This window comes from Protobothrops mucrosquamatus, unplaced genomic scaffold, assembly GCF_001527695.2.
Source record: "Protobothrops mucrosquamatus isolate PMUCROS unplaced genomic scaffold, P.Mucros_1.0 scaffold1553, whole genome shotgun sequence".
Classification (NCBI taxonomy): Eukaryota; Metazoa; Chordata; class Lepidosauria; order Squamata; family Viperidae; genus Protobothrops; species Protobothrops mucrosquamatus.
The window spans coordinates 351,727-363,222 of record NW_015387722.1 but is presented as its reverse complement, the minus strand read 5'-3'; the positions used below and the strand labels follow the sequence as shown (position 1 = coordinate 363,222).

The 11,496-nt window shown below is 38.6% G+C and overlaps 1 protein-coding gene across 1 annotated transcript in view; it reads right to left on the bottom strand.

Annotated features, from left to right (window-relative positions):
• Positions 1–11,496, bottom strand: part of LOC107293258 (FH1/FH2 domain-containing protein 3) — a gene marked incomplete at its 3' end in the record, with an annotated part of 105,905 nt that overhangs the window by 31,899 nt on the left and 62,510 nt on the right. Inside the window, exons 6-7 of the mRNA XM_015822402.1 lie at positions 6,637–6,780; positions 2,255–2,490 (exon numbers count right to left, since the gene is read on the bottom strand). Of these exons, the coding sequence (XP_015677888.1) occupies positions 2,255–2,490; positions 6,637–6,780 (380 nt within the window). The remainder of the gene's footprint in view (positions 1–2,254; positions 2,491–6,636; positions 6,781–11,496) is intronic.

The following is an 11,496-nucleotide window of genomic DNA, read 5'->3' as shown; positions in this document are numbered from 1 at the left end:
GGCTTTTTCAGCAAGCGGGTCTGACCTAGGGTGAATTTTAAATAGGGACAATTTTAAGGATTTTATCAAGACACAGCAACAAATATTTGGTTTTTAATTGGCTTTTAGAGGGGAAATGTTTTATATTGTTTTAACATGCTGTGAGCCGCCCTGAGTCCCATGGGGAGAAGGGCGGCATATAAGTTGTGAATAAATAAAAAATAATCGGGCCTTGTATTTTTGCTCCAGAATTAACCTTCTGCTTCTGCTCCTTTTCTTTACGTCTATACGCAGCACGAGTCATCCTCTGTTCCTTTGAATCATCCTTTACCTCCAAACTCTGATCAATAGGCTCAGCCTGTGGTGAGTCTCCTACAACCAGTGACATTGCGCCTTCAACTAGATGTTTATCTTCCAGCCTTTCTTCTATTCTCTTAGGTCATAAAGATGGTGGTGAACCTGCTTTCAGGACATGAGTATACAAATCTTTTGCCTTTAAAATTGTATTAAGTCTACATCGTGTCCCTGCATAATTCTCCACTATTTCAATAGGTATCTCCCATCTAAACTGGACCTGTCGATTTTTAAGCTCCTTGGACAGAAAGGCGAAGTCTTTTCTTTTTCTAAGAATTTTTGGAGGTATCTCCTTTAAAATTATAATATTTTGATCTGCAATTTGGAATCTCTGTTTGTAAAAAGCCTGAATAATTACATTTTGAAGGGATCTCTTAGAAAAATAAATAACCACATCTCTGGGTAAATTTTTCTGCCTCACAATCCATGAATTAACCCTAAATATTTTATCCATCTCTCTTGATAATTCCTCAGGTACATATCCCAGAATAGGAGCTATAGTTTTTGCCACCTCCTCTTTCAGATCTTCTCGTGGATCCTCCTTTCATCCTCTTATTCGCAATGCAAATTCCATATCTCTATATTGTAAGATGGTAACTTCATCCTCTGTTATATCAATCTTATTTTCAACTTTGACAACTCTGCTTTCTAGTTTTTCAGTGTTTTCCACAACTTCATCCAACCGGTCATCCAAACGTTCAATATGTGTAGCTAACCCTTGAAGTGCAAGCAATATATCTTCCCTCATTTCTCTATTTTTATTCTCTAGAAGGTTAGCCATCTCCTCCTTTATTTTACTGTCAAGGAGATCAGCCATCTCCTCCTTTATTTCTTGTGTTGCTTGCTTTAAAGCATCTTGAATATCTTTAAGCATAAATGCAGGTGGTGGAGGAGAAGGTGGGGGGGGGATTTATGTTTAGATTGCACTGCAGGCTGTACTACAGGCGAAGAAATTGTACTTTTAGGAACAGCAGAAATTCCTAAACGCTTTGAAGCCATTTCCTGTTTGTATAAATCCACTTCTTATAAGTTTCACTATCCCCTTAAACTTTGTTACCAATTGTATCTCTTTCTTAACACTGTCCTTTCAAACACAAAAAAAAACAGCATTCCGGCACCATTTTTCCCCCTATAAGTCAACTTAAAATATGGAGAAGATTATTTCTCGCCGAGTTAAAGATTCCAGCACTTGCAATTTTAACTTCTCCTGGTCAGCTCTGTCTGCTTTTAAATTACTCACAAATCCCTTTAAAATGCAGATGTGGATGCGGCGTCTTGCTTTGTTCCTGAAGCTGAGGGCAAAGGCGTCCTGGAGTGCGGAGAAAGCCTCGGGCTCCGAGGGAACTCTCACCCTCCGACCTCCAAATAATTAAGGAGGGCTAGGGGAGCTCTACCTCTACCCGAGGAAAACTCTCCTCCCCCTCTTCTCCCGAGAAAGGAGGTTTTCAAGCCGCAGGACAGCTGATTTTCGCTGTCTCCTCGACTTTTACACAATCACAGGACTGGCAGCCTAAAAAAAAACTGCCATCAGCGCAGCATCACCACCGGAAGTCCCCAGTTCTTTTGAATTCTTATATGATTGTAATTACACCAAGCCACCATATTTTTATTTCCCCCATATACTTTATCAGTAAATAAATAAGATGTTTGCATTCATTCCTTTTTGTTTTAATTGGAAAATTGTTAAACTATCAACTCCTACAGGTTGACTATTTCCCTAGGAATTAATTCTTTGCCTTATTTCATTTTTGGTAACTGAGCAAATAGCATGTTGTGAAAATGTTACACGAGTGTATGTCATTTTAAGCAAAATGAATCAGAACCGTGGGTGTGAAGTTATATCAGCCAATTATAAGTCACAGAAATTTGAAAATATAAAAGGCAAAAAGAATTTAGGAACATTTCTTATTTCTATACCTACTTCTTACTATATTCTTCAGTGCTCTGTCTATGGCCACACATGAAATTAGGGCTTGAATGAGTGCAGGGGCTAGCAGGGGCTGATAAAGTATTCTTGACACTCTGAATGGAATGCCTCCTGCTCTTCCTACGTTCCAGCCCTCTTCGTTCACTGGAACCAAGACTGGCCCTTCTTCTGTCTTTGCAGGCAATAAGAAGAGGTTCTCCACTATCATCATCTTCATGTCTCAATACCATCTAAAAAAATGAAAGGGAAAGTGTAGGGAATAATGCATATAATACATTATACAATGATTTATATATTTGTTTTGTCTCAGAAAGATATATGGAAATGTCTTTTGATGATTGTTATTTATCAAGGCTTCAATAATCTGTATTATGCAGGGCAACAGGAGATTTCAGATGCTTCTTACAAATGTTGAAGAATCAATTTGTTTATATAGAAATTTCAAATATAACATGTTTCCTGTGTGCACACAAGAGAAATGCCCCCTGAGCCCTCAGAGACTGAAAGTAAAAATAATGACATCTTAAGTGCAACTCTCACCTAAAATATTTCCTGTTCCTTGTTATGCACCCTTGCAACGAAAAATACAGATGTTGAAATTTCAAAGAAAGATGGAGAGATGTGTATTTGTGGAAGATCAAAAAAGCAATGTGAGAGGGGACTTTCTGCTGTTTTTAATCCCTATCAATCTGTTCCTTGTGCCATTACTGAAATAGCCTCTCTCATTCCTACAACTCTAGATACCACCCTTTCATAGCAGAGAGGCTGTACCCAGGTTTAAAAAATGGTTTTATTTTGAACTGGGAATTAAAATCTTTTGCTATCAATAGTTTAGACAATTATAGTCTCCATCAGCTAAAAGGAGGAAGTTAAAACTACTGTGAAAATTTGAAGAAATAGTATTCATGGAGAAATATATTACCACAGAAAATAAATTAATCTAAATGTATTTATTTCTCTATTCCTTTACCTGCCTCTTAAAGACCAACCCCATGTCCACATTGTGGGAGGTGGAAACAGGAGAAAGCAAGGGATGGCATGGCTTTGTGGCACAGGACCTTTACGGCAGCCATGGCTATCCTGGGTCTCCCAGAAATGGCCTTGCTAAAGGGGCTCTGGTGAAGTTGCATCAGAATCATAACAAGATACAAATGGACTGATCAAATAAAAAATTACCATGGCAATATTAAAGGACCGAGAGACAGAACAGAGAGAACAAAATAGCTATTTTGAACACAGCTGCCATGCGGAATAAAACAGAAGAAATTGTAGAAATAACGGAAAAAAGAGGGATCAAGATAATGGGACTAGCCGATATAAGATGTAAAGGACATGGCAGTAAGAAAGTTTTCAAAGGCTCCTTGTTTATTTACTCTGGAAGGGCCACAGCAAAGAATGGAGTAGGATTCTTCATATATCCAGACATTGCAAAATGCATACTAGACATCAACCACTGTTCAAATAAAATAATAATATTGAAAATCTAGAGAGAAAAACAAACTGAAACATAGGTACAATTACATGCCTCATGCAATGATAATTACACAGAAGAATAAATGGATGAGTTCTTCAATGAACTATCTTAAAAGATAGAGAAAGTGGAAGCTAATAGTATGCTGTATGTAATGGGAGATTTCAACAGTAGAGTAGGTACTAACAGAAAAGAATATGAACAGTTCATTGGCCCATCTGCTTTTAAGAACAGTGAAAGGAACAAGAATGGGCAAAGGATAGTGGACTTGTGCAACCAACACCATCTTTTTATTATTAATACATTTTTTGAACACTGAGACTCACAATATGGTATAAATGGAATGACAACATCCCTAAAAGCCAGACTGATTATATATTAACAAGTGTAAAAAGAAGGTTCAGAATATTTGATCCAAAAGCTATCCCCAATAGACTATGTGACATCTTTCATAAGATTGTAGAGCTAACAGCAAGACATGATAACTTTAATATTAACAGAAAAAAAAACAAATGAAAACCAGGAATTAATTAAGATAACAAAATTTAAGCTAGAAATAACAGAACAAAAGGTGGAGACAGTATTTTATCCACTATCACCAGAGGTGGAAAATGTGGAGAATGAATAGGTATACAGAACTACCCTGCTTAACACTGCAGAAGGATTATATGGAAAAAGGAAAAGTGGAAAAAGATGGAATAGGACCAAATACAGTGCATGGTGGTGTGAAGAGGTTAAAGAAGCAGTAAAGGTGGGAAAAGGCTATATAATGTTGTATAAAATCAGGAAAAGAAGATTATATAAATTATAGATTTCAGAGATACCAACAAGATAATCAAGAAGGCAAAACAAAAATCCTGTGAGGGCTTTGGAAAAACATAGACATCAGCCTGCAGAATGTTTTTTAGAGTAGTCAAAAGTATATGGAAAAGAGAGGAGAATTATAACATGAAGGGAAGGCCACTAACAGAACCATCAGAAATCATAGAAAGATGGAGAAATACTTCAAAGAGCTCCTCAACCCATGGACAGTATCATGAAGAAGCAACACAAGACCACAAAATGATAGAGCTAGAGCCAGAAATACTGATTGATAAAGTAGCAAGAGTGTTAAAAAGTCACCAAACTACAAAGCATCATGAATAGATAGGCTATCAACAGCAGTAATTCAAATCACAGGGTAAAGCAGCATCAGATGACTACATAGAGTCTTTAACATAGCATGGACACAACTAATGAACTTACTGATTGGCATGAAGCAATAATACTACTGTGGAAAAATAAAGGGAGCAAATGAGAATGCACACAGAATTGAGGCATCTCATTCTTGAGTCATGTAGGGTAGCGGTCCCCAACCTTTTTGGCTTTGTGGACTGGTGGGGTGGAGGGGATGGTTTTGTGTGCCATTTGTGCAAATGAAGCTTCGAGTGCTTGTGTGCCGCTTGTGCGACCTGGTTCTCAATGGGTCGCGGCCCAGTACTGGACTATAGTCTGTGGGCTGGGGACCCCTGATGTAGGGAAAATGTACACCAAGATAACAGAAATCAAATTAAGACCAATTAAAGAACCACAACTAGCAAAAGAGCAGATGGATTTTAGAACAAATAGAAGCTGCATAGATGCAATTTTTGTGCTTAAACAATTAATAGAAAAGAATAGAGAATACAGTAAGAATCTCTTTATCGCATTTGTAGACCAAGAGAAAGAATTTCATAGAGCTGATAGGAAATTGCTATAGAGAACATTGACCAAATATGGAGTAAGTAAACATCTTATTAAAGCATGCAAAAGTTTGTACAGCGATTGCAGAAGTGTAGTTACAACAAACCAACAAACATTGGAACCCTTCACAGAAATAGCCGTAATAAAACAGGGATGTGTACTATCAACACTATTGTTTATCACTTATATTGACAGCATAAGCAAAGAAGCTAAACCCAAGAATGGATCTTCCTTAAATAATTTATCACTGATTGTTTCACATTGTTTCTTCTTTGCTTGATTTTTGCAAATGTGTAAAAGCTGATTTCATACATAATCATCAAAGAAGCCAATGTGCCCCATGTCCTCATAAGGTTGCTGTAATTTGTGAAGTTGCTGACTTGCCTCTTACTCCAAGAGAAAAGCTGTGCAAAGAGTTGTGGGACAGGGAATATGGGAAGTCACATTTTATCCCACTTCCTGAATCCTGTAGTCTCCCCCTCCTCTTAAATAATGGGGCAACAATAAGCTCCAGAGTGATGCTTCTATCCTATGAGTTGCTATCTGATATATCCAGTGCTTCAATGAGGGAAGAAAAGGAAGGTGGCATGGCACTGAATAACTGCTCCTTGAGCACTCCCACATGGGCCAACTCAAAGAAGTGATGACTGGTTCAAGGAAGAAGAGACAGAGATCTTGGATAGTGCTAAGAATATGCTCTTTATAAAGAATATGCTCTTTATAAAGAAAGATGGAAAACAAAGCTGGAAGTCTAGTGGGAAATATCATTAATATAAAGTGATAAAAGAACTTACTATACAATTAATGCATCATTCTGAATAATAATCATGCATGTGGAATACTTCGAAGCAGATCCTTTTCTTAATGCTGTATGTTTTTATTTTCTATTAGTGTAAAACTAATATACTGCATCAATATTACAGTTATCAATATGAACCCAGTTCAACTGTAGTCACACAGTTAAATAAATACGCTTGCTTACATTTTGGTATTATCCCTGCCTAGTAAAAAATGCATTTTACAATAAAATATACTACCATGTTTCTGCATCTGTAGTGCATATGCGTATCTTTGCCTCTCCGAATAAAAGTAAATAGGCAAGTAGTACTATAAATGTACTTTTCTTGCAAACTCAGCTATGCAATATTCCCAAACTGTAAAGGAGAAGGACATTTTATATTACCTCATAAATGTTGAATTGCTCTACTAAGTCCAAATCTAATCCTTTCTTGTTCAGATGCTTCTGGGAAATAATTTCCATCCCAAGCTCTTCTAGACAGTCAATAACATCATAGAAAGAATCTTGATCTGGCAAACCAGATAGTGTCTGAAAGTAAAAATAGAATTATTTCAATTTTTGTTTTGAAGAGAATATCAAGTGTGACTTAAGTGTCAGTCCTATGCATTGCTTGATAAAGGCCATCAATGTCTTTTTGGGTAATTTTGAAAAATGAAAAGTTAATGAGATGATATAAATCGTACGAACAAAGGCTTATAAAGAAAAGTTATTTCAACATATAAGAAAGTTAAGACTTATTGGAATCAGTTACGTATTTTAACTCAGAGGATTCTTAAACTGAATGTATAATTGAAGTCAGGCTTTTCTTTTAGGTTTGATTGACAATCAGACAGAAAAAATGCAACTTTGTTTTTATATATGACAACAGTAGCAAGGCTTCTCTATGTGCAGAGATGGAAGAAATCACATATACTGTACTAACAATGGAAGAATTAATGAATAAATTAATGGAGTATGAGGATAAGGCAAAATTGACTGCTTTGATGACTATCTATTTAATTTGGTTTCCACTTGAAAACTATTCTTGCTATTTTTATTTGAAACTAAAAAATGAAATTTAAACTTAAGAGTTTTTATGATAGTAGTGGTGATAGAAGATTGTTTGTTATGGTTTATTGTAGTTCAAAAAGGCATTGTTTTTAAATTTTCATCCTATCGAAAAAAGTTAAAAGTTATCCTTTTCTATAGTTTTTTTCTTTTTTTGTTTGCAGGCCTCAACTTTGCTTTTCCTTATCCCTTTCCTTTTTAACTTTTTTCTTTGATTTCTTTGTTTTTTTATACTTTTAAAAAACATAATAAAAATTTAAAAGACAAAGAAATGTTATTTCAGATGTGGTGGGAAGGATTACTTTTTAGGATCAAATGGAGGAAAAATTATTAAATGCAATATTCTTAACTATATATTTTTTAAAATTACATTACATTAAATTAATTATATTCTTTTACTAATTGGTCCATTCTATTTTTCCTTTGACTTTGCAACTTTTTTGAGCAGGTCTCTGCACTTCTAAATTAAATGATCTAAAAATGGTTTTAGTATGCCTCTCTGACTTTGGGCAAAACATTACATAATAGTATAAATAATTGAGATTTCCATGACCTGCCCCCCCCCCCCAAAGTCTTGCTAATACAATTATTGTTAAGTAAAAGGGATTTTTTTAGTCAAACATTGATTTTTGCAGATAATATTTTTAGTAAATAATATTAATTCTTTTAATGCTTAGCCCAGTGGTGGCGAACCTATGGCACGCGTGACAGAGGCGGTACTCAGAGCCCTCTCTCTGGGCACGCAGGCCGTCGCCCCAGCCCCACATCCCCCATCTCCCTCCTCACCAGCAGCCCCCCTCGAGGAAAGTCGCCCACGGGTGCGGCCCACACGGAACAGCGCAGCCAAGGACATGGCAGCCGGGCAGCGGGGACAAGACTCCGCCCTCGCGCCCCGTCATGTGCAGATGATGCTGTGGGGCGTGGGCAGAGGGCGTGACCACCATGGTGCTGCTAGGCCACCTAGGCGATCTGCGGCAGGCCATGGAGGCAGTGGGTGGCCCGCAGGGCAGGAGGGTTGGGCACTCGGTCTCTAAAAGGTTCGCCATCACTGGCTTAGCCTATTGTATTCTTACTTCTAAATCCATTTTAGCTGAGACCATATATGATAATTCCCTTGCTTTAGTTATAAATCCTGAGTCTCAACTACAGTACTTTTTCTTATCTTGTGTTGCATTTATTTGAACTGATCTAATTTTTACAGTGGGAATGGATATGTGAATGCCTCTGAAAAATAAGATATCTGTGATAGGTGGGAAACATAATTTCAAAAAATACTTATACAAAATAATTTTGCAGGTAGTCTTCAGCTTATGATGGCAATTGGAACCAGAATTGTAGAGGAGATGCTGCAGCATCTGGAACTTGAAGAACTGTCATAAGTTCCTTTCATTCAGTGCCATAATTTTGAATATTTACTGAATAAATGGTTGTAAGTTGAGAGCTACCTGTGCTTCATTCCTAGAGCAAAATGGGTCTAGCTCAGGACTTTTCAACCTTTTCACCCATTGTATCACTTTTAGGATATGGCAATAACCGAGTACCACCAATCACCTAGCAAGGTGTCAAAAACTTGATGACCCCCCCAAAAGGAAAAAAGTGATAAAGTACAGGTAGTCCTTGACTTACAACAGTTCGCTTAGTGACTGTTCGAAGTTACAATGGCACTGAAAAAAGTGCCCCCCACACCACAGCCGAGCAAGACACCTGCCTGCCCACCCGGCCGCGCTCTTCCTCCTGTCCGAGGTTTTCATTGTTGTGAGCATTTCTGTTGAGGATTGGCAGTGGGGGTGGGGTGGGAGGTGTTTGGTTTTTATTCCACCCATCTGCTGGGTGGTTGCAGCAGGTTTTGGTCACTTCACATGACCCTGGGACACTATGACTGTCATAAATATGAATCAGTTGCCAAGCATCTGAATGTAAATCACAAGACCCTGGAGAGGCTGCAACATTCCAGCTGATCGGCGCTTCTTCTGGACTCAGCAGAAGCACCAGGATCAGCGCTGAGCTCCAGCTGGAGCCTGGTACTGATTCAGATGCTTCCACTGAGCCCTGACAGCCCCGAAGAAGCGCTGATCAGCTGGAAAGCGGCACTGATCCTGGTGCTTCCGCTGAGCCGACAGTCCTGCAGCTCCAGCCATCTCTCGCTCAGGCTTGTGCGGTACTGCCACCGGTTCAGCTCATTCCCCTCCCCTGCTACCACTTTTCTAGGATGGTTGTGTACTACCTGCCAGGTGCCAATGTACCACAGGTGGTACCCATACCACTGGTTGAAAAGCCCTGGTCTAGCTTATATTATAAGTAGCAAACACCCCTTGCAATATTATAACAATGAAACAAACATGACACAAAAAGAAAGGACTATGTATAATGGGATATGAGAGAAAGAAAGCTGCCTAGACAACTGTCTAATAAACAAAATCTGAGTCCAACGCAGAAATGGGGTGGAAAAAGTATCTTAGAATATATCCTCCCCATTTCTCTAGAACATAAAGACAGGGCAGGAGGAATTGGTTTCAGGCTTGCAAGATTCTGTTATTGCAACCTTCCAATTAAGGTCATATTGGCACTATTGGTTTTGGTTTCCTGGTCTGGTCTGCCCTGTAGGGCAATTTTTATAATGATCTGATTTTGAAATTAAAATATTATTTAAACACCAAAATAAAGAGTAAAATGCAAATTATAAAAAGCAGAGGAAAGCACAGTTAGAAAAAGTATTTTAAAGTTGAAACTTAATTAGAGCAGGGATCTCCAAACTTGGCAACTTTAAGACTTGTGGATTTCAACTCCCAAAATTCCTCAGTCAGCCATGTTAGCTGGGGAATTCTGGGAGTTGATGTCCACAAGTCTTAAAGTTGCCAAGTTTGAAAATGCCTGAAAGTAGAGTGAGAAATGGACTTACAGATAACTCAAGTTCTCAGATTACTTTTGTGGGATCATCAAGAAAGGGGAATAGGGTTTAGGCAAAATGGGACATGGAAAATTTAGGAACCAACATAAAATAAGAAAAGGAATCCTAAAAGAAATCTAGAACAAAAATGGTGAGGTACTGAGAAGTACTCCACAAGGATATGTGGTTCATTGTGGGTCTAGAGATGCCAATCACAGATGCTGGTGGAATGTCGAGAAAGCTAGATCATGGCCATTCAGCCTCAAAGTTTATCATTGCTTCATCTATGGTGAGTGTGCTGTATTACTGCTTTTTTGGGGGTATGCCTTTAAGTTAATATTGACTCCTGGCACTGCCTGGACAAGTCCCTGCAGTTTCCTTGGCAAGATTTTGGAAGTGGTTTGCCATTGCCTTCTTCCTAGGACTGAAAGATAAACTTGCAAAAGGTCAACCAGCTGGCTTTATACCTAAGGCAGAACCAGAACTCACAATCTCCTGGGTTCTAGCCTGATCCTTAACCAATATGGGAATTTGGTTCTCTGTAACACTGAATGCAAGTAGTATATAGGTAGTCCCCAATTTATGATTAATTTATGACCAACCGTTTGAACTCTTTCATGGATTACTGCCTTGTCGTGGTGAAGCGGCTTCCATAAGTCAATGAAACTATGAGCTATGCCGTGCAGGGCCACCCAAGACGGACAGGTCATAGCAGAGAGTTCTGACAAAATGTGATCCACTGAAGAAGGAAATGTCAAACCACTATCTTTGCCATGAAAATCCCATGGGCAGTATCAAAAGGCAAAAATATATGATGCTGGAAGATGAGTCCCTCAGGTCGGAAGGTGTCCAATATGCTACTGGGGAAGAGCAGAGAGCTAGTACTAGTAGCGCCAGAAAGAGTGAAGTGACTAGGCCAAAACTCAGAGGACCATTATACTACTACTATGGGCAAGAATCCCTCAGAAGAAATGGAGTAGCCTTCATAGTCAATAAAAGAGTAGGAAAAGCAATACTGGGATACTGTAAGGACCTACCCCACTTTGCATCTTAAGAAGACAGAACTCTTGGAATATTTCTTCCAATAGGCATCTTTATTAAGAGAAGATGTTTGCAGGCGTTCTAAACAGGACTTGGGGTGAAAGCTTTCCACCTCAAGATTTTAAAGGGGTCCCCCCTTTAGCCACCCCCATCACCCCCTTCTCCCAGAGACAGTCTCAGGCATTTCATCCCCACCCCTTTCCTCACTACCGAGAGGAAACTTCAGGAAGGATCACATGAAAGCTAATGACCCCCTATTGTTATTGTTA